Here is a 27,824-nt window from a genome sequence, read left to right on the forward strand (position 1 = left end):
TCTTCTCCCCCCCCCCCCCTCTTCTTCTGTCTCCTCCCCTCCTCCTCCTCCTCCTCCCCTGCGCGGAGCCGGGGCGGGGCGGCCCCTGCGGCAGCGGCTCTCCCGGTCCCGGCGGCTCCGTTCCCCGGCGGGGCCGGAGCTCTCCCGGCCATGGACGGCGGGGGAAGGGCCGGAGCGGGGCGGGGGCGGCCGCCGGCCTAGGCTGCCCCGGGGGAAGGTGAGCGGGGGGCCCGGGGGGCGGGAGGGAGCGGTCCCCCCCCTTCCCCGCATCCTCCTTCGCCCATCGCCGCATCCGAGCATCACGGATGCTCCCACCGCGAAGATGCTCTCGGCGCTCGGCATCGCGGAGGGGCAGGAAGGGGCAAGAAGGAGGGGCGCGGGGGGGGGGCAAGAAGAAGGGGCGCGGGGGGGGCAAGAAGAAGGGGCAAGAAGGGCCCGGCGGGGCAAGAAGGGCACGGAAGGGGAAGAGGGCGTGGAAGGGACCCGCTCACAGAGCGAGGATTTTCCCTTTTATGATTTATTTCCCCCCCCCACCCCAACTCTTGACAAATTGCAGTGTCATTGCCGGGTGGGCACCCCGCCGCGGCGCCCCGTTTTCCGGGGCTTCGCCCCAAGGAAGGAGCCAGGTGGGACCCCCACCCTGGCTGCTGCAGGCGAGGATGCGGGTGGAGCTGTCGGCTGTGGAGCAGGGGGGGGTTTTACGGGTTCCTGGCGGGCGGTTTGGGGTCACCGGAGCAATGGCTGCCAGTGCTTTTCGGGGGGATATTATTCTTCGTTTCCTTCTTTTCCGCATGCCGGGTTCGCGATCCCATTCTTCACAGGGTCCTGAGCGCGGTGCGAAAGGCCGCGGCAAACTGGCAATGGCCACCGGCGTCCGCACCCCAGCAGAGAGAAACCCCCCTTTCTGGGGCTCGGTTGCGGCGGGAGCGCGGCGCCTTCGGGCTCAGGGCGGGGGGTGACAGCGTTGTCATTGGGGCGGGCGAAGGCGATGCTCCGCCGCGGAGACCGCGAACGCCAGGCTGGGTGGGCTCGAGCGGGGGGAACCGATGGCGTGGCAGAGGGGTTGGGGGGGCTTCGTCACCCGGAGAAACCCGTTTGAAAATGGGGCTGTGTGGTAGCAAAGAAAGATTTTTTTATTATTATTTAATTTATTATTATTCTTTTTTATATTCATATTTATTCTTTTTTTGCTCTGAAAGAGCCCCAAAATCTCCCGTCGCAGCCGGGTGTTCCTTTCCGCAGTCTGCAGCGGGAGGTGTGCGAGTGAAAACTCTTGCTATGAGGCACGTTGGGTGGCTTCACCTGATTTAAAACCTCAAAAACACCCCCTCTTATCTTTTCATTTTTAAAAAAAAAAAAAGCAGCAGTGGGGAGCGGTCGCGCTTCACGCTCGATTTTTTTTTTTTAAATATGGTTGGAGGATCACAATTCACAGGCAGCTGGCCGTTATTTTTTTCCTATTCCTCCCCCACCTTTTCATAATTTAGGAAGAAATTATACACTCTTAATCTTCCGTATCGTCTCCCACGTTGGTAACCCGGGGCGACTCTGAGATCGCCACGGCGTTTTTCTCCCTGCTACCGACCGGCTCGTGGGACGCCGGAGGATTTTTCTCCGCGAGAGGGCCCGTTCCGCACCCGGTGTCGGGGACGGAGCTGCCGCGCGCTGGACCCACGCCGTAGTGGGTGGGAAAAATCTCATCCCCCCCCGCCCAGTGATGCTTCCAGGGCTGTTTTGGGGGCGGTCGGGGCGTTTTTGGGGTTGCGTATGGTTCTAACCTGGTGTTGGTAGCACGGCGTGAGGAATCGCTCGGAAGGAGTCCCGCGCTGCTGCGGTTGGGATTGGCGATGCCGTTGCCCGCAATCTTCCATCGGGAAGGAGCGGTGGGTTTAGGATGCTCCTTGTTGCCGCGGGTGGAGATGTCCCACCTGGAGCTAAGCGGCGAGCGGTGGGTGTCGCTAGGACGGCATTCCCTCCGGCGGGTTGGCCGGCAACGTTCGCCCTTCCAGTTCGCAGGCCGGAGCTGGCGGTTTTGCGCCGTGGAGTAGTTGTTCTTGCTCCAAACGAGGTGGTTAACAGGGGTTCATTGCTGGAGAACCTGTTGGGTAAGGAGAAGGTCCGTTATGATCATCTCCTCTCCCCCGCTGCCAGAAAGCTCCACCAAAGAGTTCCTGCATTGAGCTCTTTGCTTCTGGTGAGGGTGGAGGGCTGCTCTTCAGAAAGAGATCCATGATCCTGGCCTGCAGAGCAAGGCAGAGGTTCCAGCGTGTCCTCTGTAGACCTGACCAAGGGCCTGGGTGGCTGCGAGACCAAGGTCTCCGGGGGTGCTGTGCTATGGGTGCCAGGAACTTTGGAAGGCATCTTGTCGAATTAGCAACTTGGCAGCCCGGAGCTTAGGAGGCGTTGGCTCTTGGCAGGCAAAGTGGAAGCGGCGTGTTCACCTCTCGTTTGTTGGCCTCCAAAGCAGAACTTCTTGCTCGGGTAGAGCAGGTTCTGCCGTTCCTGGTGGGGTTGCTCCTGAGAAACGTGCTCCCAAAGAAGCGCGGACCACGGGTGTTTAGGGCGAGAGGCAATGGCCTCGGGTTGCATCGGGGGAGGTTTGGATTGGATATTATGAAAAATTTCTTCACTGAGAGTGATGAGGCATTGGAACGGGCTGCCCAGGGTGGTGGTGGGGTCCTCATCGCTGGAGGCGTTCAAAAACCATGTAGACATGGCCCTTGGGGACCTGGTTTAGCAGGCAGAGTGCTGGTGGGTTGATGGACTTGATCTTGGAGGTCTTTTCCAACCTTCATGATTCAATGACTCTATAAGGGCACTGGAGAGGAGGAGGCTGAGGGGAGACCTTCTTGCTCTCCACAATCACCTAAAAGGAGGTTGTGGCGAGGCGGGTGTTGGTCTCTTCTCCGCTGCAACAAGCAATAGGACAAGAAACGGCCTCAGGTTGCGTCAGGGGACGTTTTGGTTGGATATTTGGAGAAATTCCTTTACTGAAAGAGTGGTCAGGCATTGACCCAGGCTGCCCAGGGCAGTGGTGGGGTCCCCATCCCTGGAGGGGTTCACAAACCGTGTAGACGTGGTGCTTCAGGACATGGTTTAGCAGGCAGGGTAGTGTTGGATTGGCGGTTGGACTTGATGATCTCAGAGGTCTTTTCCAACCTTCTTGATTCTACGATTCTACATAGCGTGTCTCGTCATGATTTGGTCTTTTTTTTTTGGTGATTCAGGGTTTTGGTTTCTCTCCAGAACGGACGTTCTTTTTGGATAATTCAGCTTCTGGTTGTAGCCGCTGACGTTCCCCCTTTGGAGGGGAGAGTTTGCCCAGAGCGAGGTTTGTTCCCAATCAGCCCTTCTCCACCACTCGGAGACCAAGGACCTTCGCAGCTGGAGGTCCTGGTAGGGGTGAAGGAAAGAAATTGCAGACTTCTGTTATTTGCTTATTTTTTTTTTCCCAAAATATGGAATTTACTGGACTTCTCCCTGTCCTAACTCCTGGATTTCTTTTTTTTTTTTTTTTATCCCCCATCTTTCTTGCAAAAGCTTCTTTTTCTTTCGGAGATTCAGAAAAACCAGGCAGGGAACTTCGAGCTTTTCCTGATCTTTTCTCAACCAGCTCTACTCGCCAGCTCTGGTGGTGGTGGGCGTTTGGAGTGGGCTTTCCTGCAGACGGTCAGTGAAATGGTACGGGGACAGCTTCTCCGCCTGTCAAGTAACCCCTGATTGGGCTGATTGGGTTACTTGCTCCTTGATAAAAAAAAAAGAAATAAAACATATGATTTGCTTGAATTAATTGGGTAATAAATGACTGGACATAGATATTATATATTGGCCAAGAAGGCCAATGGGATCCTGGGGTGCATCAAGAGGAGTGTGGCCAGCAGGTCAAGGGAGGTTCTCCTCCCCCTCTGATCTGCCCTAGTGAGGCCCCATCTGCAGTGCTGTGTCCAGTTCTGGGCTCCCCAGTCCAAGAAAGACGAGGAGCTACTGGAGAGAGTCCAGTGCTGGGCTCCCCAGTTCAAGAACGACGAGGAGCTACTGGAGAGAGTCCAGTTCTGGGCTCCCCAGTTCAAGAAAGATGAGGAGCTACTGGAGAGAGTCCAGTTCTGGGCTCCCCAGTTCAAGACAGACGAGGAGCTACTGGAGAGAGACACTGAATGCTCAGGTGAGGGTGGTGCAGGAGGCTTTCCACGTGGGCTCCTTGCTTGGTCAGAGGCTGTGGATGATGCAGGAGATGGAGGGACGAAAGCTGAACGCTTCCCATTGCATCCGCAGATAGGAGAGCGCGTGTGTGCACCTCAACCGACCCCTGGTCTCCACCACAGAAGGTTTTTAGGTCCTAATGGTCATGGTTGAAATGCAGGTGAACTTCACTGGTGTGGGGCAAGCAATGTTTCCTTCGCTGCTCGAATCATAGACTCATAGACTGGTTTGGGTTGGAAGGGACCTTGAAGATCATCTGGTTCCAACCCCCCCCGCCATGAGCAGGGACATCTTCCATCAGCCCAGGGTTCTCAGAGCTCCATCCAACCTGGCCTTGAACCCTGCCAGGGAGGGGGCAGCCACAGCTTCTCTGGGCAACCTGGGCCAGTGTTTGACCACCCTCATGGGGAAGAGTTTCCTCATATCTAATCTAAATCTGCCCTCTTCTAGTTTAGAGCCATTCCCTCTTGTCCTATCACTCCACACCCTTGTGAAAAGCCCCTCTCCATCCTTCCTGCAGGCCCCTCCAGGTACTGGAAGGCTGCTCTAACTTGGCTCCAGCTGGGTTCCCACTTCTTGCTCCCGCTGTCGCAGGTGGCCTCTGTCCGGAGAAGGGTTCACGCGTTGGTTGTCCCTGGGAGGGAGGAAAAATCGGGGTTCTGGTAGATCACGGCAAGATGAAGGCATCTCCTCAGGGTTCACAGATAGGCCACTCACCAGCCCAGAAATTGAGATTATTATTATTATTTTTTTCCGCCCCGCGTGTTGGTCGCCAGCCGGCTGGTGGGCTGCCTGGGGGGGGGGGAGCACGGGCTCGCAGCAGGCGTTTCCCGTGGGATTAATTTTGGAGAATGGGGGAGGGGGGAAGAGTCACCCGCATGGAAGACTTCTTGCCAGCGTAACAGGGGAAACGTTTCAGTGGGCTGAAGAAAGGGCATTTTGTTGCGATGGGAAATAGTGGACAAAGGAGAACTCGAGAAGCTGCACTGTTGTTTGGGTTTTTTTTAATTTTTTGTGCTTTTCCTTTAATTTTTTTTGCAACTAAGAGAACCTCCACTCTTCTCTCTTCCGATGCGAAACTCCGATTCCTTTCCTAGCAGAGCAATTAGCCTGGGAAAACCGGCAACGCTCAGCCCCAGAGTGGCAGGAGGTCACCCTGGAGCGGAGCGTCTCCGAGATATGTGCATATTCCTCTCTAATCAGCGACAATCACGCTCCCAGACGAGTTTCTAGGGCCGCTGAACCTCTGCTGACCCCATCATACACACGAGTGCCATCTCCCCCCTCCTTCCTCTGCTCCCCGTGCTTTCCCTGTTCTCGTTCCAGGCTGAATTATGAATATTTTTATGGATGCTCTGTCACGCCCAGCCAGTTTCAGCCAGGCTTTTGCAACAGAAAGGTGGGAAGTTCTGGCTGCGCTGGATCCAGCGAGTCCTGGCCAGGCTGGAGAGTTGGGCGCAGAGGAACCTGATGAGGTTCAACCAGGGCAAGGGCGGGGTCCTGCCCCTGGGGAGGAACAACCCCAGGCACCAGGACAGGCTGGGGGGGACCCGCTGGGAGCAGCTCTGTGGGGAGGGACTGGGAGTGCTGGGGGACGACAGGGTGACCCTGAGCCAGCAGCGTGCCCTGGCTGCCAAGAAGGGCAACGGGATCCTGGGGTGCATGAGGAGGAGTGTGGGCAGCAGGGCGAGGGAGGTTCTCCTCCCCCTCTGCTCTGCCCTGGGGAGGCCCCATCTGGAGTCCTGTGTCCAGTGCTGGGCTCCCCAGTTCAAGAACGATGAGGAGCTACTGGAGAGAGTCCAGCAGAGGGCTGCGAGGATGAGGAGGGGACTGGAGCATCTCTGCTACGAGGAGAGGCTGAGGGAGCTGGGCTTGTTCAGCCTGGAGAAGAGAAGGCTGCGAGGGGACCTTAGAAATGCCTACAAATATCTGCAGGGGGGGGTCAGGAGGACGGGGCCAGACTCTGTCCAGTGGTGCCCAGCGACAGGACAAGGGGCAACGGGCACAAACTGGAGCAGAGGAAGCTCCAGCTGAACCCGAGGAAGAACTTCTTCCCTCTGAGGGTGATGGAGCCCTGGCCCAGGCTGCCCAGGGAGGCTGTGGAGTCTCCTTCTCTGGAGATATTCCAGCCCTGCCTGGCCGCAGTGCTGTGCAGCCTGCTCTGGGTGACCCTGCTTGGACAGGGGGTTGGGCTGGGTGACCCCAGAGGTCCCTTCCAACCCCACCATGCTGGGATTCTGTGAAGTTTTTGTTAATCTGTGGTCTCGTCCAGTGTTGGCAGCGTGTTCTTGTCCAAGGCGCTCTCAAGCGCACCCTTCACGCCATCTTAGAGAAGCATTTTGTGGTACCTTGGTGTGATTCTTCTCAGGGAGTCTATCGGAGCAGCCGGACGTGACTTTGTGCCTCTCCTTAGTGCTCCGTCTCAACGATGTCAGAGCGGCTTGTGGTACCAGGGCACATCTCAAGGGTGATGACTTCCTGCTGCGCTGGTCCTTAAAGGGTGCCGGTCAGGTTGACCTCCGCCTGCCTTTGAACTTCGCAAGCTGGGAAGTTCTGGAGTCGCGGGGAGGAGCGGAGGCGATTGGAGGTAGGAGGGAGACAGGCAGGCAGCTCATAAAAATGCTTTTAAATTGCTGCGCTAAAAGAGTTCGTAGCTTGTGCCCACGTCGCTGACGGGCGGGGGCTTCTTTGGTGTCTAACGTGAGGTGGAATCAACCCTGAGACAGACGTGCTTTGTGTTTTGTAGGTGTATTTGTCTGTCTGATCTCTGTGATGGATGCTGGGAGCCCTGGCTGTGATGAAAATAATGTGTATTGATCGGAGGAGGTCTTCCGGGCTCCGGTTTAGCAAAGTCAGCGACTTGGTTTCGAGCACAGGCAAATCCGCTCGCCGCGGTGGGTGAGCAGCAGGTGAAATGCACGTTGGCGCAGAGGAGCACGTCTGAAACGGTGTCGAGGAGGAACGTTCGTGTGGGGAACTGGTGTTGTTCTGCTCATGGTGTTCACATCTCCTGTACATCACCGTGAAATGGTGGCGTGACTTCTGCTTGGACTCTGTAGCTGTACATAAGCAAGACGGAGCTGGAAGGCGCAGCCTGGCTCTCATGTTGGAAGATGACCTTCCACGTTCCTGCTGAAGTCTCTCCATTTGTGGTGCTAGCTTGCTTAGGTTGCTTTGCCAGATGACCTTTATCTTCAGAAAGAGCTTCTTGCTCATTCTTCCCGTCTCTGAAAGCGGTTTGGACTTAGCCGATTGCTTCAGGTCACAACTGATGCCAGAGAGAAGCATGGTCTGGGGGTTGGACCAGACAACCTTTGGAGGTCTCGTTCCAGCAGAAATTTTTCTGTGGATTCCTTAAACAGTAGCATTTTCTTGGTGTGCTCCGTGCTAGGCTTTCATATCTCCACGTAATAAATAATACTGGGAAACATTGCTCTCGCGGTGTGGTTGCTGGTTGCAAGCCAAGTCTGGACAAGAGGTCGTGTAGCTACATGGCCAGAAACCCAACCTTGTGTGACAAACGGTGTCCCCGAGCGCGGCTGGGGCTGGGGCTGCGTCTGCCACAGCTGGTGGTTCCTGCCGGAAAGCTGGTTCATGTCCTCCAAATGCGTAACATGGTGAGCCATAATTTATCTGCAAGGTGCTGCGGGTGGGCATACGTAAAACCAGACTTGTTCTGAGCTCGAGCCCTGCCCTGTGTGGGGGTTAAACCTGAGGAAAAGGTTGAGGAGATGGATTTGGCACCAGCCGAGTCTTCTGCGAGCCTTGGATCCGCTGCCTTGTTGTGCCTGGAAGCAACGCAGGTTGTTCTCTAGGAGAAGACCTCGCAAGGAGAGGCCACCGCCGCTTGGCAGGAGGTCTATGATGGCTGCAAAGCAGCTGAGCCTCCTTCAGGACCCACAAAGTTGAGTAGCGAAAGGGCAGCAGGCTCCCTCCGTTGAGGGCCTCCAGGGATTTCTTTGCTGTCACAGCGGGGTCGAAAAGCTACATGTTTCCTCCTCTTCGTTGTTTTGAAACACTGATTTATTTAGAACCGTTGCTGGAATTGAACCTGTTTCTCCTCGCTCCGCTTCACCCCGAGAGCCTGGAGGTGCAGAACCGCTCTTTGCTTCCAGCTGGAACAAAGCAGGCTTCCCGGTGTGGGTTCCCCGGGTGATGTTCCCATGAATTCAGAAATAGTGGAGCTTGGAGCGGCCGTCTGTCCCGCTCAGCTGCTGCCGCGGTGAAAATACGTGCGGAACCCCCTCTTTCCAGCACGAAGAGAGCGTGAGTTCCCTTTGTGCCGAGCACGCTCGAAGCAGCAAGGGGCCTTTGAGGGGTTCTTGCTTCTCCAGCGGCTTGTCAGGAATAGTCTTTATTAGACAAGGGTTCTCGGAGCAACATCATATCCATATTTTTCTTTTTTTAAACTGAAAAATGAGACGGGTAGGATGAGCGGTGGTAGGCAGAGCTCTACGCTGCCCATCAAAGGGATGGGTGGTAACGCCGCCTTGAGGAAGGCTCTTCCATCTACCTTCAAGGGGTTGGTTGGCGTCAGGGGGCTGGTTGGCATCAAGGGGTTGGTTGGTGTCGTAGCTTCTCATGATTCATTAATGAGGGGTGACCTTCTCACAGTCTGCACCTTCCTCAAGGTGGGCAGTGGAAGGGAAGCCACTCGTCTCCGCTTTCTGGTGACCAGCGGTGGGACACGAGGGAAGAGAATGGGGCTGCGGCAGGGGAAGTTCAGATTGGACATGAGGAAAAGGTTCTTCAGAGAGGGAGCGGTTGTCATTGGGGTAGGCTCCCCAGGGAAGTGGTCATGGCACCAAGCCTGTCAGAAGTCAAGGAGCATCTGGATGATGCTCTTAGTCAGATAGTTTAATTTCGGGTAGTCCTGCAAGGAGGAGGGAGTTGGGCTCGATGATCCTTGTGGGTCCCTTCCAACTCAAGATCGATGATGATATGATTAAACCAGAACTGGAATTGAAGAGGAAGCTGAATGGGCGTGGGGGGTGTTTTGATGCGAATAGGAGCTTGCTTGAGGGTCGATGTCCACGCGAAACACCAAGATCCGTGCATTCTTCATGCAAAGTGGGTTACAAGTGCTTTTGGTCTTCAAGATCTACGGTATAAAATCTCTGGGTAACATGGCAGAGCGTAGCTCGCTCCTTATCTCCCACAAACTCTGCTTGAAGTGTGTGGAGGATAAGGTGGACACCTTGTCTGGGCTTGTCCTTCCAAACTGACCATGCCTGTGGCAGCCCACAGACGCAAGCGGAGCCTCCTGGCTTATCCAGCCCTTTCCTTTCCCCCCCCCCCCGCAGTTCTTCCTTCTCTCGCCGTGACCAGAAGCCACTTCTGCATCTGGAATTCCAGACTCCTCAACCCACCCGAGCGTGGATCCCTTTCACCGAGTTCCCCCGGCGTTCTTGGCGCCAGCAGCAGCGGAGAGAGAAACCCCAGCAGAGCGTTCCGGCCTGGCGCGCTCGGATTATCGCAGAGCTACGGGTTTCGCTGCATTGGCACATTTTCCTTCCGTTCTTATTTCTTCCGCCGTGAAAGGCGAGACGCGTCAGCGACACCGAAGCAGGTCGTGAGCATTGAGTTGTGTCCACTTAGTGCTGGTTCTTCTGTATTATTTTCAAGCCCGAAGTGTGTGGTGTTCGTTTCGTAGGGGTTTTTTTGCATCAAAGTTGTGGTCTAGGCTGGCCAAGTTCTCCTGATTTAAGGTGAATTGCGGGCAGGTGGACAGAGAGGTTGAATTTGTGGATATTTTCTTACCAGGCTGAACGGCCAGAGCACCAAGGAGCAACTAAATAGTAAGATTTTTATTTTTTCTAAGCCCAGTGCTTCCTGCTGAAAAGCTGGCTCCTGAATCCTTTGAATTCCCGTGAATAGCGGGATGCCCCAGGGCTGGATGCGTGCTAGTGGGTTCCCCTGGTTTCATCTTGCCAGGGGACATCTGCATGAGAATGCGCAACAGCACCGCGTTGTTGCGTACGGATTCCTGTGCCAGAACAAATTGGCCTTGCTGGTGTAATTAATGCGAAGGAAAGGAGGAGATGGTGGCCGCTGCCGCCTTGCGTCGCGGGAAGCCGCTTGACCGCAGGTCTTGACCCGGTGTTGCGTCGCGGGAAGCCGCTTGACCACGAGTCTTGACCCAATGTTGCATCGCGGGAAGCCGCTTGGCTGCGGTCTTGACCCGGTGTTGGCTGGGATGTGCGGGAGAGGGACCTTTGTCCGTGTGGCTCTGGGAAAGCTGCTGCCTTTTCTCACAGCTTCTTTACTTTTTGGCTTTTACTCACTCTGCCTTGTTGAGTTGAACATTTCGGATCCGCCTGTTTTCTTGCTCATGGGCGGCTGAAGATGAGGAAGAACTTCTTCCCTCTGAGGGTGATGGAGACCTGGCCCAGGCTGCCCAGGGAGGCTGTGGAGTCTCCTTCTCTGGAGATATTCAAGCCCCGGCTGGACATGGTCCTGTGCAGCCTGCTCTGGGTGACCCTGCTTGGGCAGGGGGTTGGGCTGGGTGACCCCAGAGGTCCCTTCCAACCCCGACCAGTCTGTGATTCTGTGACATCCTACCACGCGCGAATGTTTGGAGCTGTTCAGGCCATTCCAAATGACTCCCTCTTTTTTTTTTTTTTATCTCGGTGCTTCACCAGATGCTCAGGTTACCCCAGCACAGGTCGTCTTCAGGTCAAGTTTTACCCCTGAAACGCTTTCGTTATATTTTAGGGTGACTGATGTCAGCAGCGTATGATTTGTTGGGTTTTCCCCTTTTTCTGGACCTCTGTCTAGGTCAGAGAGTTGCTAGGCTGGATGCGTTGCCCAGAAATTACTTGTATTAAGGAAAGAAAAATAAAACGCAAATAAAGGAGACAATAAAATACAAAGAAAGGGTCAGCAAGGCTCTGTTTCTTCAAGGTAGCTGGAGGGTCTCCTCGCCCTGCGCCTTGAGGGTCTTGTGGAGGTTTGATCTGTTCTCATGACAAAGCTGTGAATTTGTTTCTCCCCTCTCTTTATTAAATGAAAACGTTCTTCCCTGAGTCACCACAACCAAGATCTGAATTGCAAATTAGGTTCCACGGGAGAAGAAGAGGGGGTTCCCCAGCCCCCTGACTCATCACGCCCGAGCAGAGGGAATCGGTAGCGCTCTTCAAGGAGCCGGGATGGGGAGGAACAAACGAAGCCGGGTGCTTTTCCCGCGTTAATGTAGCCGAGGATCGGCGCTTGGCTCGCTGTTCTCTGAAACGAAATGCCTCTTCCAGGAATATTTTGATTACAGCTCTGGGCCGTCTGCGGATCCTGAGCTCATTCCTGTCGGCTGATTTCATAATTTCTTCCCCTGAACTTCCAATTTTGCACCCACACCTTACTAATTAGCGGAGCTCCGAGCACCGACGGGGGGAGTTCTTTGGCAAACGTTCAGGTTTCAGACAAGAGCTTGGCAGAGATGGGCGGAAAAGTGGAGGATGCAGAAGAACGGAGGTACCGCGAATTGTTCGGATGGCATTTAGGGGTCCTGTTCCTCCTCCTGCGCTTAATTAGGAATGAAATCTGCTTTTCTGCCACAGATGTTATATATGGGACTTATGTATACTGCTGCTGAAGTCGAGCCTTTCTTTGCCAGTATGTTACACTCGCTTGGTGAGCCACCATAGCAGCCACCACCAGCACCGTAAAAATCCCGAAAAACGAGCTAGAGGTGACGATGGGTGGTCTCCAGGTGGGAGAGAAGCTACTGGAGAGAGTCCAGTTCAGGACTCCCCAGTTCAAGAAAGATGAGGAGCTACTGGAGAGAGTCCAGTGCTGGGCTCCCCAGTTCAAGCAAGACGAGGAGCTACTGGAGAGAGTCCAGCAGAGGGCTGCGAGGATGAGGAGGGGACTGGAGCATCTCTCCTGCGAGGAGAGGCTGAGGGAGCTGGGCTTGTTCAGCCTGGAGAAGAGAAGGCTGCGAGGGGACCTTAGAAATGCCTACAAATATCTGCAGGGTGGGGGTCAGGAGGACGGGGCCAGACTCTTCCCAGTGGTGCCCAGCGACAGGACAAGGGGCAACGGGCACAAACTGGAGCAGAGCAAGCTCCAGCTGAACCCGAGGAAGAACTTCTTCCCTCTGAGGGTGCTGGAGCCCTGGCCCAGGCTGCCCAGGGAGGCTGTGGAGTCTCCTTCTCTGGAGATATTCCAGCCCCGCCTGGCCGCGGTGCTGTGCAGCCTGCTCTGGGTGACCCTGCTTGGGCAGGGGGTTGGGCTGGGTGACCCCAGAGGTCCCTGCCACCTTGCCATGCTGGGATTTGGAGTCGTTGTTTTATTTAGACGAGGATGGGAATCAGGGGAGCTGGATGCGGGGCGTGGAGGGACGGAGCCCGTTGGGAACATCTGCAGGAATCAGTGGGTTGACCTGTTGGTTTTTTGCTTTAAGATGTAGATCGGCCCCGTCCAGGAAGAGTGAAAGTGACTGTCCTTGTCGTGCTTCTGATTTGCTGGGTGTGGGGAGGGGGTGGTTGGGTTTGGGGGTTTTGAGGGGGGACAGGTGTCTCTCTTTTATTTTTTCTTTTTTTTTTTTTTCTCTTCTTTGCGAGTATGTGCTTGTGTGCATGGTGGGTGTTGGGTTGGGTTTTGGTTTGGCTGTCGGGTGTTGGGTTGGGTTTTGGTTTGGCTGTTGGGTTTTGGTGGGTTTTTGAGGGTGTTTTTGGTGATTTTTTGTGTTTGTTTGCGTGTGGAGGGTGTTTTGGTTTGGCTTTTCTTGGGTTTTAGCTCTATCTGCAGCTGTCCTACATAAGCTGCTGAACTCGGCAGCTCTGGGAACCAGAGGGTGGGCTGCATCTTTCCCCGGAGGGACCTGGAAGCTGCCGATGTCAGCACACGTAGCCTTGCTTTTAAGGAGGAACGGAGCTGAGATCGGCTTTAACGTTTTGCGCGCTCCCCAAAATGAGCGAAGCCGCTCCGGGTCTGGTTCCTGCTGCGGGAACCTCAGAATTATTTCTGAAGCCAAGTTCGGCTGTGTCAGCACGCTGCTGGAGGTGAATCAGCCCTGACGGAGCCAGAAGTAATTAACCTTGGGCGCAGAGCTGTGCTAACGCGGCTGCACTCCGGTGAATTACAGCGTGAGCAGCTCTGTGCCTGAAGCAGATGTTTTTCCTGCTTGCTCGGAGACCGTTTGGACTTCTCTAGCCCTGTGCTCTGGTGGGGATGCTGGAGAAGAAGCATCCCCTGCCTCTGATAATACTCCACTCTGCCCTAGTGAGGCCCCATCTGCAGTGCTGCATCCAGTTCTGGGCTCCCCAGTTCAAGAAAGATGAGGAGCTACTGGAGAGAGCCCAGCGCAGGGCTACGAGGATGAGGAGGGGACTGGAGGATCCCTCCTCCGAGGAGAGGCTGAGGGAGCTGGGCTTGTTCAGCCTGGAGAAGAGAAGGCTGAGAGGGGACCTTAGAAATGCCTCTAAATATCTGCAGGGTGGGGGTCAGGAGGACAGGGCCAGACTCTTCCCAGTGGTGCCCAGCGACAGGACAAGGGGCAACGGGCACAAACTGGGGCAGAGGAAGCTCCAGCTGAACTCGAGGAAGAACTTCTTCCCTCTGAGGGTGACGGAGCCCTGGCCCAGGCTGCCCAGGGAGGCTGTGGAGTCTCCTTCTCTGGAGATATTCCAGCCCCGCCTGGCCGCGGTGCTGTGCCCCCTGCTCTGGGTGACCCTGCTTGGGCAGGGGGTTGGGCTGGGTGACCACAGAGGTCCCTTCCAACTCAGACCATGCTGGGATTCTGTAATACGTGGTCTTGCAGGAGATTCTGTTCCCACCCAGACCTCCCCACCCCAATTTGCAAGGAGCCGACGCTGCTTGGATGCCCTCGTGTTCTTTGGGAAGTCTCCATGCTCCAGCACGTGCTGGCCGATGGGGAACTGATTGACCCGTTGTCTCCGAGTTGATGGTAGGAGGAGAGGGGAGATGTTCAGGCCGTTAGCGTGACGGTCTCTGAGTGCTGACTCGATGAGACTGTCAGATCTCATCTATCCACCTGCAGCAAACGTGTTTGGGACACGGGTGGCTTCTGGATTTGCCGTGGTGACCACAGCATGACAAAGTGGATCACAGAATCACAGAATGGTGGGGGTTGGCAGGGACCTCTGGGGTCACCCAGCCCAACCCCCTGCCCAAGCAGGGTCACCCAGAGCAGGCTGCACAGCACCGCGTCCAGGCGGGGCTGGAATATCTCCAGAGAAGGAGACTCCACAGCCTCCCTGGGCAGCCTGGGCCAGGGCTCCGTCACCCTCAGAGGGAAGAAGTTCTTCCTCGGGTTCAGACAGAACTTCCTGTGCTTCAGGGATCTTCAGGGCTTGGTTTGTTCATTTGGAGACCTCGGAGCATGCACGCTTTGTGGCCTGGCATGGTTCACCTGTGTACCGGGGCAACCACAGGGGTCAAACTGTTGGCCATGCTCGCCCGGCAGTGTTTGAAGGCACAGGGGAGCGAGCTCTGCTGGCACGAGGTTACAACGAAGAGGACGATGCTAAATTTGCAGGGGAAGGCTCTTGTGGTTGCCTTCAGACCACACGACGGAAGCAGGCCGTGGTCTCTAAATGGTTGCTGCCCATTGATTCCGCCGTCTGAAAACGGCTGCAGCAAATGAAACGTCCCAACGTCTGGTTTTCTCCGCAGGATTCGATGCTGAAAGGTGAGCGGCTCTCGGACCGCGTGGTCAGAGCGCTGATTAAATGCCCGGCTAACAGACCGCGTGGCCTGACGGCATGCCGTGAGAGGAGATAACGGGCATCGGCAGAGGTTTGCAGCTGGATGCGCTGAGTGTTTTGCGCCCTGGGGGAAGCCCTGTCGTATCTCTGCTGCCTTTGCTGTGGCTTCGTGGGGTGGCGTGGGTGGGGTGGGGGAGGGGAGGGTCTGGTGTCGCGCACTAGGACGCGCAGGCTTGGAGACCGACAGGACGCGCGCGTGGGTGGCACATGGAGCATCCCACCGAGGTGCGACCTATAAATATGCAATAAATATGCAAATGGCTCGTGTGGGTGGTGTGGAGCGGGGCAGATGGAGAATGCGGGTGGCTGAAGTGGCTTTTCCTGCGGTTATGCCGCGTGTGGCTGGGAAAAGGGTTTATTTTCTACCGAGTCTGCGTTGTCCTGATGAGAGCTGTGGGGCTTGGTGCCGCTTCGGGTGGCTTCGTGCGTCTTCAGCAGCGAATTCCCTCCATGCCCAGAGTCTGCAGAGACATCTCCAGAGGGAAGACGATTGATGGCGCGGTGTTTTCCGAAGGAACGTACCCCTCCCCTGGCAAGCATCGGGTGCCAACCCTACACAGCGAGGAGGACAGCAAGGCTTTCTGGTGCTTGGCAGGAACGCTGTGAGAAGTCTCCGTGTCTGGTAGCAGGAGGGGCTCATCCAGACCAGCAGGCTGCCATCTTGGTGAGAAAGACGTCCCAGCGCCATTAAGGTGATGAGCATGACGAAGCCCAGGCGTGTCAGCATCTGGGGAGGAGGACAGCGTGTTTATCAGAGCATGCTGAAATTCTTCCAGCCTTTCACTCCGTGGCGTTGGAGAGATGCCCGCAAGGTCTACAAGACTCCAGCAGCCCGTGGGTGCCTTGGGCGATGGGTTGCAGAGTCCATTAATGGTGCAGAGATCAAATTTGCTCTCTGGGGTTGGTTTGTCTTTGGGCAAAGCTCATGTAGGAGTTCATCACCGGGTCCTCGGAGTGAGCCGGCTTGTGGTGGACTTGGAGATGGCTTCTGCTCGCCGGCTTCTGGTGGGGTCAAGGCTTGGGAAAGCCTTTGCTTGGTTCGTTGTTTCCTTGGGTTTCCAGCAGCTGCGGGAAAGCCGCTTGGGCTCTTTGGGTTTGCGAATAAGATCTCCTGGAAGCAGGAGAAGTGGGAGACGCCGCGCGACTTGGCAAAGGCAGCGACTGGGATCCGGTGAGGGCCACCAATGCTCAGCGGAGAATCAGGATTGACAATTACAGGAGGAGAGGATGGAAAGACTGAAGCAACTGGGCAATGCTGGGACCGGATAGATTTGATGGGGAGCGTCCTGCGTTGGGCAGCCCTACGAATGCCGTGGAGGAAGCTCTCCGTGGACAAGCCTGAACCCTCTGGAAAAGCAGCGCAACTTTGCACTTTTTCCTTTATTTTTCTTGGCTCGGTACAAGACTCACCAGCTGCCATCTTTTAGGGCTACGAGGATGATGAGGGGACTGGAGCATCTCTCCTACGAGGAGAGGCTGAGGGAGCTGGGCTTGTTCAGCCTGGAGAAGAGAAGGCTGAGAGGGGACCTTAGAAATGCCGATCAATATCTGCAGGGTGGGGGTCAGGAGGATGGGGCCAGACTCTTCCCAGTGGCGCCCAGCGACAGGACAAGGGGCAATGGGCACAAACTGGAGCAGAGGAAGCTCCAGCTGAACCCGAGGAAGAACTTCTTCCTCTGAGGGTGCTGGAGCCCTGGCCCAGGCTGCCCAGGGAGGCTGTGGAGTCTCCTTCTCTGGAGATATTCCAGCCCCCCTGGACACGGTGCTGTGCAGCCTGCTCTGGGTGACCCTGCTTGGGCAGGGGGTTGGGCTGGGTGACCCCATAGGTCCCTGCCAACCCCTGCCGTGCTAGGATTTGGGGATTTTTTTTGGTAAACTGAATGTTCTTGAATAATGAGGAGGAAAGGGTTGATCTTTACCTCGTGTGCCTTCTTCTTTGCCTGGGAGAACAGAGGAATTTTACTTAAGGGTTTCATGAACGCTTCTCAAGGTGATATAATCGTTCGTGTGAGACCCAGAGACCTCGCGAAGGGGCTCTTCATGAGCCCTTTCCACTCTAATTTCATAGAACAGCGGCCGGGATGGTGCTTTTCACCTATTAAAGCAGCACTTCTGACCCCAAATTAACACCTGGCTGTGAGCCGAGGGGCCATTTTGGCGGCAGCGACCATCGGCGAGGGCGAGAGCCCGCGTCTGGGCTCGGCGTAGTCGGCCGCGGGTTCGCCGCGCTCGCTCGGCGTACGCTGCCCCACAGCACCGCGCTGCCGTCTTCCCGCTTAACGAGCATCCTTCAGCTGGAGCACCCTCTGCTCTGCCCTCTTGACGCGCTCGCGTCCTTGCCCTCTTCAGCCGCGATAATTATACGCCACGAGCCGCAAATGGAGGCCCCTCTGCTCCTCGGTCAAAGACGCGACTCCGATACTTATCCGAGCAGAATGATGAGACAGCGTCGGCCCTTGGAGTGCCCTCTGCCCCCAGGATCGTTAATCCATTATGGTCTTTGGATAATTCGTCTGGCCCTTGGCAGTGTGATGTTAACGGGACGCTCTCGGAGCTGCGGACTCGCTCGTGTCGCTTGCTCAACGGAGCGACGATCGCTTCGTCGTTGCGAGGAACGCGCCACTTGCGTGACGTCGTGCCGCGGGTTTGAGGTCCAGCTTTGGTTTCGTGCTCCAGGTGAAGCCCTGCCTGACCGGAGCGAAGCTGCCCTGGCATCTCTCTCCCGGACGACGGCCGGCTGTTGCGTGGTAGCAACCCGGGTTGGACGCGGCGCTCTGCTTCCGCGCCAACCACCCCGACTTACGGCCGTCCACGTGCAGGAGAGGAGTCGTGGGCAAGTTGTGTCTCGAGTGGCTTCGCGTTGGAGATCTTGGCCAGGTCAACCTTAAACCAGGGTCCACCGGGGATCTTGAGACTGGATGACGTCTCAGCATCATCATCATAGCATCATAGATCTTGAGTTGGATCATCGAGCCCAGCTCCCTCCTCCTTGCAGGACTACCTGAAATTAAACCATCTGACGAAGAGCATCATCCAGATGCTCCTTGAACTCTGACAGGCTTGGTGCCATGACCACTTCCCTGGGGAGCCTACCCCAATGACAACCACTCTCTCTCTGAAGAACCTTTTCCTCATGTCCAATCTGAACTTCCCCTGCCGCAGCCCCATTCTCTTCCCTCGTGTCCCACCGCTGGTCACCAGAAAGCGGAGACGAGCGGCTTCCCTTCCACTGCCCACCTTGAGGAAGGTGCAGACTGCGAGAAGGTCACCTCTCATTAATGAATCATTAGAAGTCTTGTCTTGTTTTTGCCTGACGATGGACGTCTCTCCTTGGGCTTTTCAACATCTGCAGCTTGCCGAGCTGAGCTCCGTTTCAGGCCCACACCATCATCTCCTCTGACTCTTCACCACAGGGAGCTGGTTTTATTATCATTGTGCCACGTGTATTTTTGTGGTGAAGGGTACTGTTAGAAGATAAACGATGTTTAGGAGATCCTCAGCGCAATTAGAACAACAGCAATAACCCAGATTTACTGGAGCAGAGCAGCCGTTTACAAAGCCTGAGCGTGCAGGTCCTGAAGCTCCTGTTGGGACTTTGTCGGTCATCCTGTTCGTGCTGGGCAGAACACCAGCGATGGGTTCTCTGCTGGAAACCATCCCCAAGATGAACTGCTCCATCCTTCCAAACTTCAAACCAAGTGGTTGTTTCTTTCCCCCCCCCTTAAGACCGAGAACTTGGTGAAATAGCCCCTGGTTTCCCGAGGGCCTGATGAGGTGCTGAAAAGGTCTGGTCCCGCTTGATCTTGCGATCGCAGCTACGTTATTTCTCCTCGTCGAGACATGAGCCTCCAGGCTAATTTAGCACAGCGCGCTTGCTTAACGAGCCGTGCTGTAATTACTTAAGTTGATCACGCCGCGAGGTTCTGCTGGTGTATGCGTAAGAGGTGCGTACCTTGGGTGGGGGTCAGGAGGACGGGGCCAGACTCTTCCCAGTGGTGACCAGCGACAGGACAAGGGGCAACGGGCACAAACTGGAGCAGAGGAAGCTCCAGCTGAACCCGAGGAAGAACTTCTTCCCTCTGAGGGTGACGGAGACCTGGCCCAGGCTGCCCAGGGAGGCTGTGGAGTCTCCTTCTCTGGAGATATTCCAGCCCTGCCTGGCCGCGGTGCTGTGCCCCCTGCTCTGGGTGACCCTGCTTGGGCAGGGGGCTGGGCTGGGTGACCCACAGAGGTCCCTTCCAACCCCTGCCATGCTGGGATTCTGGGATTCAGACGCTGGAGAAAAAAAACGGCTTCCTGGTGCTCGCGTAGCCTTGGTGTGCTGGGCGGTTCCAAATCGTCTTCCATTTTTAATATTAATTCTCATACTGCAGAGTCTGTTGGGAGGATGGGGGTGGCCAGACCCTTACTCAGTGTTGATAGCGGTGCTCGCTCTTGCCACAGAACGCCCGCTCGTTTTCCTCTTCAGCTGGGCATGGTCTTGGCGCTGGAAATCGTCATGGTTTCTTTGGGGTTTCTTTAAGGTTGTGGATTTTTTTGGTGGTGTTGGCCATCCGTTCCAGTTTAACGGGGGCGAGGCGTTTGAAGGAGACGATTTAAATATCTTTATTTACGCACAACAGAAGCAGCTTGCAGGTGTACGCAGAGCTAATTTCCAGAAGACGCGGGTGAGGCCTGACGTGACCTGTTGACGTTGAGTAAGAGGTGCTCTCCAACCCTTTTTCTAGTCGCAGGCTCGGCCTGAGATGAAAAAATTATGTGTTTAAAAAACAATTTTAAAAAAAAATTAAATCAAGCCATCTCCAGACACAAACATTTGTAAAGCACATTCAGCCGAGCGCTGATGAAACATTCACCCGCGATGCTCGGCAACGCGCTTCTCGCTTCTAAAAATACTCGGTCTCCGGGTGCTGTCGTTGAAGGAATTTCTCCAGGCAGGGGAGGAAAAAAAAAAAAAAAAAAAAAAAAAAGAGAAGAAATTCCCTTTAGCTACGCCGGAGCTCCGCGGAAACAGCCGCCGCGGGTGGTGGGCGATTAATCCGCTGCTCGGGGTCGCGGTCTCGGCGTAGGAGCCAGCGCGTGGTGGTCGGCGTTTCCCAGCACCGCTCCGACGAGGAACCCTTTTTATTTGCTTGTTATTGCCGGGGTCACGGAGAGAAGCTGCCTTGTCGGGAAGAGGAATCGAGATGAGCTACGCAACCGGCGTTAATTGGCCCTCGGAAATCGTCTTCCTCGGCCGTGACGTGTGCCGGCACCGCGAAGGTATCGTGTAGTTCTATAGTCCAATTAAAAATAGCTTAAAAAAAAAGCCCCAAACAAGCCCAAAACAAACCCCAACCAAAAAAAGCGCAACAAAACCCTGACCCGCGGGCTTTGTTTTGCCTTTTTTCTTTTTTTTTTTTTTTTTTTTTTTTTCCCCTTAAATCCTCGTTCCCTCCCCATCTGTAATTCCAGCAACAAGCGGAGCTCTGGAGGCGGAGAGATTCTTGGTTTCCCTCCTTAGGCAACCTCTGTCTCCTGCAAGAGAAAGTCAGGTTTGGGATTGACACTTGATCAGCCCTTCCTGGCTGCTCTGGAGTAAATTTTGAACTTTTTTTTTTTTAAATTACGTTTTTCAAATTTTCTTTATCCTTTTCCTCTGGTTTTGATGTTGCGGTAGGACTCTGCCGCTGCTTGATCGTATCTGCGGTCTGCAAAAAAACTGAATGTCTGGCAGCCTCAGCTTTTCACTTAATCCCAGCATGGTGGGGTTGGCAGGGACCTCTGTGGGTCACCAGCCCAACCCCCTGCCCAAGCAGGGTCACCCAGAGCAGGCTGCACAGCACCATGTCCAGGCGGGGCTGGAATATCTCCAGAGAAGGAGACTCCACAGCCTCCCTGGGCAGCCTGGGCCAGGTCTCCGTCACCCTCAGAGGGAAGAAGTTCTTCCTCAGGTTCAGCTGGAGCTTCCTCTGCTCCAGTTTGTGCCCGTTGCCCCTTGTCCTGTCGCTGGGCACCACTGGGAAGAGTCTGGCCCCGTCCTCCTGACCCCCACCATGCAGATATTGATCGGCATTTCTAAGGTCCCCTCTCAGCCTTCTCTTCTCCAGGCTGAACAAGCCCAGCTCCCTCAGCCTCTCCTCGTAGGAGAGATGCTCCAGTCCCCTCCTCATCCTCGCAGCCCTGCGCTGGACTCTCCCCAGTAGCTCCTCATTGTTCTTGAACTGGGGAGCCCAGCACTGGACCCAGCACTGCAGATGGGGCCTCCCCAGGGCAGAGCAGAGGGGGAGGAGAATCTCCCTGACCTGCTGGCCGCACTCCTCTTGATGCACCCCAGGATCCCGTTGACTTTCTGGGCACCCAGGGCACTCTTAACTTTTACACGCGCCGCTCTCCATCTCAGCCCTCCTCGGAGGATTCTGGTTTCATGATGTTATTTCGCAGATGAGGTGCTCTCTGGGGGCCGGGGCGAGCAGCTTTTCTGGCCGGTGTTGGGTTTTTTCTCTCCCCTAGCAGATGCTCGCGTGATTACGAAGACCGGTTCCCTTGCTGTGGAAGGCAGCGGGTCCTGCCAACTGCCCGTCCATCTGTCTGCCAGAGCGCTCGAGCCTTCCCGTGTAGGAAGACCACAGAAAAAGAGTGATAATAATAATAATAATAATAATAGTAATAATAACAACAAAAACCTCTTCAGCTGCCAAGCCAACGCAGCGGTGCACCCGAGGGCTGCTTCGTGGTCAGGAACAAGCCGCAACGCAGAAGCGTCATCCCTTTTGCGGCGGAGGGGTCGCTGGCGGGGGATTCGTGTTTCAGAAAGGGAAAGACTCGCCTTTTAAGTGTTATTGCCCAATTAAATATTTAACATTTCTTTCTGAAGGGAACGGTGGTAGCTTCCGACGCTTGGTTTGCTACAACCTTCGAGGAGCTTGAATTTATTTTTTTTTCCCTCCCCCAAAAGCTTCTGAACTTTTTCTCTACAAAGCTCAGAATGACTCTTACTGTGCTGGTTTCTTTGATTTCTGTTCATTTTCTTTGATTTCCCCGCTCTGCTGCGTCTTCTGACCACAACCCGTCCGTCCAGATGAACTTCTGGCATCCTCTTCGCCCGTCGGAGGCGGCGCATCGGCGTCTCGTCTCTCTCCGGCTGGCGACGAGCGCGGCGTCGGCGGGAACAGAACCCGCGCAGCCCACCGCGTGGGCGCACACCCACCTCCTTCCTGGGGGTTTTGGGTTTCTACGGGCGGCTGAAGCGCGTGGTGGTCGTCTCGATGGGTTTCTCGCACTAATGTGTCATCAGTTTGGGTCGAGTCGCTGCTCCGCAGGTCCTTGCTCACCGCGGGAGTTCTGTATCTGCGGCGCAGCTTTGCTGGTTGAGCGCTCGGGAGAGCCGGCCCCGTGGACCGGTTCTTCTCAAGCCTATGTTGGCCAGGGCCAGCAGCGAACGCGTTGCTCGAACACGTTCAAACCAAACCGAGCTGGAAGTTCCCGTTAATTCCTCGAATGCAAATTGTGCTTCGAGTGTGGCGAGGACTTTCTTGCCTTATGAGCAACGATCTCTATTTAAAGGCTTGCTGGAACAGTTCAAAGCAGCTTCATTTGCTTCAGGATTAAATTTTGGGCACCCACGGCGTTTTGGGGTAGGGGTGATGGTTTATTTCGCGCCGCGCGAAGACAGAAGGAATTGCATAAAGAAAAAAGGAAATTAAAAATGTATCGTGATGTTGCATTGATCTCAGCCCTCTGGCACGGAGCTGGGGAGGAGGAGAGCGATCAGCTCTCTGACGGCTGCGCTGGACTCCACCGCTCGGTGGCTGCTCGTCGCCGCGCTAACAACGGTTGCTGGGGAGAAGGGAAGTTTGGGAGGGATTAAATATTTCCGTAGAAGATTGAGATGTATTTTTCTGCACAAGCCGCTTTCTTCGCGTTGAACCAAGGGTGATTTTCATCTGGATATTGTTCTTCTGTCAACGCCCTGTCTACAAACACCATCATTTCTTCGTCAGGGTAATGACAGACCTGCTGGCGTGTGGACCGTGCGCGCGGTTTCCTGCCTGCTAGGCTTTGAGTGGTGGGAGCGGCGGTGGCATGGGATTGGTAACGAAATTACCGTCTGGCAGGCTCGTTAGGAGCGTCGTTAGCTGTCATCAGCTGCAGAGCGCTTTGGGCTGGTTAAGGGGTGGGAAGAGCAGAGCTGGGAGCGCTCAGCGTTGAGCATCTTCTCGTAGCAAATGCCGAATAATGAAGTGTCCACCTACTGCTGCTTGGTGTTTCACTTCACAAAAGCCCCCACTCTTCCCGCTTCCAGTCACGCGGGAGAGAAGAGCTGGTGCACAACGAGTTCTTGTTAAGCAGGCAGCGCCGTGACACCCAGTATCACCATCATCATCGCGTCATCACATCACGAAGGTTGGAAAAGACCTCCATGATCATCAAGTCCAACCATCAACCCACCAGTCCGACGCTGAGTCAACCGTGACTCAAAGCGAAGAGCGCTCCAGCCCAAGCCGTCGGCAGCATCTCCTGCAGCCGGTCCTTCTGTTCATCTCGGCGGGTTCCCAGGCGGGCTTTGCCTGCTGACGGCTCTGTCCGAGGCCGTGTTTCACGTGGGACGGACGCCGCGCTGACATTTTAGGAGGATGTTGAGGAACGCTTGCCAAGTAGAGGCAGCTGATGGCACTGGGAGAAGATGTTCTTCTCTTTACAGCAGCAATCATCGTGTCTGTGACGCAAAACGTGGCGCTCCGGGATTTTTAATGCCGTGGAAGGATCTTGCAGGTAGGGTCAACCTGCAGGTAGGGTCAACTCTTTGTAGCTCCTTGCTCAGTCTTTCACAGTATGGTTTATGGTGTCAATCTTCTACAGATCATGATGAAAAACGTGACTCTCCGGGATCTTTAATGCCATGGAAGGAGCTTGCAAGTAGGGTCAACGTGCCAGTAGGGTCAACTTGAAAGTAAGGTCAACCCGCCAGTAGGGTCAACCTGCAAGTAAGGTCAACCCGCCAGTAGGGTCACCCCTATTTGTAGTTCCTTGCCCAGTCTGTCACAGTACGGTTTAGGGTGTCAATCTTCTACAGATCATGATGCAAAACGTGACTCTCTGGGTTTTTTAATGCTGCGGAAGGAGCTTGCCAGTAGGGTCAACGCGTCGGTTGGGTCAACCCGCCAGTAGGGTCAACCCGCCAGTAGGGTCAACCCGCCAGTAGGGTCAACCCGCCAGTAGGGTCAACCCGCCAGTAGGGTCAACCCGCCAGTAGGGTCAACCTGAAAGTAGGGTCAACCTGAAAGTAAGGTCAACCTGCAAGTAGGGTCAACCCGCCAGTAGGGTCACTCCTTTTTGTAGTTCCTTGCCCAGTCTGTCACAGTACGGTTTACGGTGTCAATCTTCTACAGATCATGATGCAAAACGTGACTCTCCAGGATTTTTAATGCCGTGGAAGGAGCTTGCAAGTAGGGTCAACCCTTTGTGTAGTTCCTTGCTCGGTCTGTCACGGTGTGGTTTACGGTGTCAATCTTCTACCGATCATTCCAGGCGGTTCACTTCACGTTGCAGCTGAATCTATTTCCAAACAACATCAGGTCACGTAACGACTGTGGTCCGGTTGGTGCGAGTTAATGGCCTGTAACGATCGCAAGAACGGGCAAAGCCGCAGAGGCGGTTTCAGAACATAGTGTTTCGTGGGGAGAAATCCTCGGAGTGCGTGCGGTGGGTTTTGGTGGTGGTTTTTCTTCAGTTTGCGTTTCAACGGCGCGATGCCGTCTGCAATATTTGACGGAGCCCTGGCCCAGGCTGCCCAGGGAGGCTGTGGAGTCTCCTTCTCTGGAGATATTCCAGCCCCCCTGGCCGCGGTGCTGTGCCCCCTGCGCTGGGTGACCCTGCGTGGGCAGGGGGTTGGGCTGGGTGACCCCAGAGGTCCCTCCCAACCCCGACCAGTCTGTGATTCTGTGGTTCTGCGATTGTTTTTACGCTGCATTTACTCGTTACGTGAAGGAATTGTCACACAAAGCCAACCTTGCTCAGCTGTGATCTCTAAACTACGTGTGTCCATCTGCAGAACGACCACTGCCCGTCTTCGGGCACCGGATTTGCCGCCTGGGGTTTGGCGTTGGGTCATACCAGGGCATGAAACGCACAGCTCGAGTCTTTTCTCCGTTGCGGGTTGGGAGTTTCAGCCCGCGTGGTTGCTCGAGCCGCCGCGCTCAATGCGCAGCAATTTTCCAGCCAGCTGGAGGTGACGCAGAAATGAAAATCTGCCCTCGGTAGAGCAGGCAAGCTCATCGGCTACAGCAGGAAATAACCTGGCACGCACAAGGCTTCGCAGAGATCATTGCGTTGGCCAAAACCCCAGGCAATTATGAAATTTATTTTTCTAAAGCTGCACAGAAAAAAAAAAAAAATGTCACAGAATCCCAGCGTGGTCGGGGTTGGAAGGGCCCTCTGGGGTCACCCAGCCCAACTCCCTGCCCAAGCAGGGTCACCCAGAGCAGGCTGCACAGCACCGCGGCCAGGCGGGGCTGGAATATCTCCAGAGAAGGAGACTCCACAGCCTCCCTGGGCAGCCTGTTCCAGGGCTCCGTCACCCTCAGAGGGAAGAAGTTCTTCCTCGGGTTCAGCTGGAGCTTCCTCTGCTCCAGTTTGTGCCCGTTGCCCCTTGTCCTGTCGCTGGGCACCACTGGGAAGAGTCTGGCCCCGTCCTCCTCACACCCATCCTCAAGATATTTAGAAGGTCCCCTCTCTTCTCCAGGCTGAACAAGCCCAGCTCCCTCAGCCTCTCCTCGTAGCAGAGATTCTCCAGTCCCCTCATCATCCTCGCAGCCCTGCTTCTGCGCTTGAACGCAGCCTTGCTTTTGGGAAACGCCTGTGAAGGTGTCTCTCCTCCTTATTTATGTTTTAGACCTCTGCCAGCTCCCGGGGGACAAAAAAAAAAGCCTGGTCCTTCAAAAGAGGCGTTTCTGCAAAGAGCTCCCTCCTCGGAGGGGCACAGGGGGGCTTTGAGCCAAAGGAGCCGTTGGCACCTGTAAGGGCAAAGCAGCGAGGGGAGCATCATCACAACGCGATGAAGCGATGTGCGGGGTGAAGTCGGGTTCTGGCCCCAGCAAGCCGTTGCATCTGCGTCGAGGAAGCTACGTAGATGGTACTTTGACGTCAAAAAAATCCTGTATATTTATTTGCTTCGCCTCCCCCGTACTCCTCTCGCCAAGTGCCGGCTTCACGCCTCGCTTTGTCCCACCCATCAAGGTCCCACCAGGCAGCTCGGCGCGTCCCAGGGCGGCGACCGGCGATGGGCTGTGGCCTCAGCCGACCTCCTGCGTTGCCGTCGGGAGGAGAGCGGGGCCAAACCGGCACACAACTGGAAGCTCTTCGCTCTAAAAACGTCCTGGTTGATGTTCATTTCATTGTGGTCTCAGATGGTGCTTTTGTTTTAGGTGGACTTGTGGTGAGAACTTCACTGTCAACCGATTTCTCATGCCGGATTAAAATATATTTACGTGAATGTCTTCTTTCTCCTCCTCCACTCTAGGCCTGTTGTTTTCCTTACGATGGAAAGGCTGGTTGTCTACCTACTGGTCATTAGCACAGCAGTGAAGGCCATGATGTGCCCCAGGCGATGCATGTGCCAAAACCTGTCTCCGTCCTTCACCATCCTCTGTACGAAGACGGGGCTTCTCTTCGTGCCCCCCAGCCTGGACAGGAGGACGGCGGAGCTGCGGTTGATGGACAACTTCATCACCACGCTTAGGAGGAAGGATTTTGCCAACATGACGAACCTAATTCACTTGACGCTGTCGAGGAACACAATCAGTCAAATCATGCCTTACGCATTTTTTGACCTGAAAGGCCTCCACGCCTTACACTTGGACAGCAACAGACTGACCTACATCAACGAAGACCACTTCAAAGGGTTAATTAACCTCCGGCACTTAATACTCAGCAACAACCAATTAAACTATATCTCTCCCGGGTCGTTGGATGACTTTATTGAGACCATCGAAGACCTGGATCTGTCCTACAACAATCTTGTCGACGTCCCTTGGGAGACCATCGCCAAGCTTTCCAACGTCAACACGGTCAGTCTGGACCACAACCTCATTGAGTTCGTGCCGGAGGGAATCTTCTCCAACCTCCACAAGCTTGCCCGCCTAGACATGACCTCCAATAAGCTGAAGAAGATCCCTCCTGACCCTCTGTTCTCCAGAATCCCGGTGTACGCCAAGTCCAAGGGGTCCCCGCTGTCGTCCCTGGTGCTGAGCTTTGGCGGGAACCCCTTGCACTGCAACTGCGAGCTGGTGTGGCTGAGGCGTCTCACCAGGGAGGACGACCTGGAGACCTGCGCCTCCCCGCCAGAACTGATGGGCAAGTACTTCTGGTCGATCAAAGAGGAGGAGTTCGTCTGCGAACCCCCGATGATAACGCACCGAACCCCGAAGCTGGCCGCGACGGAAGGCCAGAGCGTCTCTTTGAAGTGCAAAGCCGTCGGCGACCCAGATCCCTACGTCCGCTGGATCTCGCCCGATGGGAAGCTGGTCTCCAACACGTCCCGGACAATTTCCTACGCCAATGGCACTCTGGATATCTTGGTGACTTCCTTGGCTGACAAGGGCACGTTCACCTGCATCGCGTCGAACGCCGCGGGAGAGTCGATGGCTCCAGTCGAGCTCCTTGTTACCCCCTACCCCAACCTCGCCAACAGCACCAGCTGTGAGAAGGACGCGGAGCCCGGCCCCTCCGACATTCTCATCTCCGCCAAGTCGAGCTTTCCCAACGAAACCAAGGCTCAGCAAGAGCAGGCGGTGGCGGTGGCCGAGCTGACGTCGTCGTCCGCTCTGATCCGGTGGCCGCCGCAGCATCACCTCCCCGGCATTCGGACCTACCAGATCCAGTACAACAGCTCCGCCGACGACGTGCTGGTCTACAGGTAAC

General features: G+C 55.4%; 1 protein-coding gene across 3 annotated transcripts; it reads left to right on the forward strand.

The window, feature by feature from the left end:
* The first annotated feature begins 76 nt into the window (after positions 1 to 76).
* LOC104335637 (leucine-rich repeat and fibronectin type III domain-containing protein 1-like protein) lies at positions 77 to 27,824 on the forward strand. Of its 3 annotated transcripts, none has more exons than XM_075412480.1 (2): positions 77 to 217; positions 26,425 to 27,824. In XM_075412480.1, the coding sequence occupies exon 2, from the start codon at positions 26,444 to 26,446 to the stop codon at positions 27,821 to 27,823; it is 1,380 nt and encodes a 459-aa protein (XP_075268595.1). In that variant the 5' UTR covers positions 77 to 217; positions 26,425 to 26,443; the 3' UTR covers position 27,824. The 3 variants fall into 3 exon arrangements, with proteins under 3 accessions (XP_075268595.1, XP_075268592.1, XP_075268593.1); XM_075412477.1 differs by lacking the exon at positions 77 to 217 and adding an exon at positions 7,707 to 7,817; XM_075412478.1 differs by lacking the exon at positions 77 to 217 and adding an exon at positions 19,979 to 20,186.

This window comes from Opisthocomus hoazin, unplaced genomic scaffold (assembly GCF_030867145.1).
Source record: "Opisthocomus hoazin isolate bOpiHoa1 unplaced genomic scaffold, bOpiHoa1.hap1 HAP1_SCAFFOLD_161, whole genome shotgun sequence".
Taxonomy (NCBI): domain Eukaryota; kingdom Metazoa; phylum Chordata; class Aves; order Opisthocomiformes; family Opisthocomidae; genus Opisthocomus; species Opisthocomus hoazin.

What these genes read in the sequence shown, in the direction of transcription:
- LOC104335637 (XM_075412477.1), top strand. Translation starts at nt 7,795, where the DNA reads ATGTCCTCCAAATGCGTAACATG. An exon ending in TCCTCCAAATGCGTAACATG is followed by an intron (nt 7,818 to 26,424) that starts GTGAGCCATAAT and finishes CCTCCACTCTAG; the next exon opens with GCCTGTTGTTTTCCTTACGA.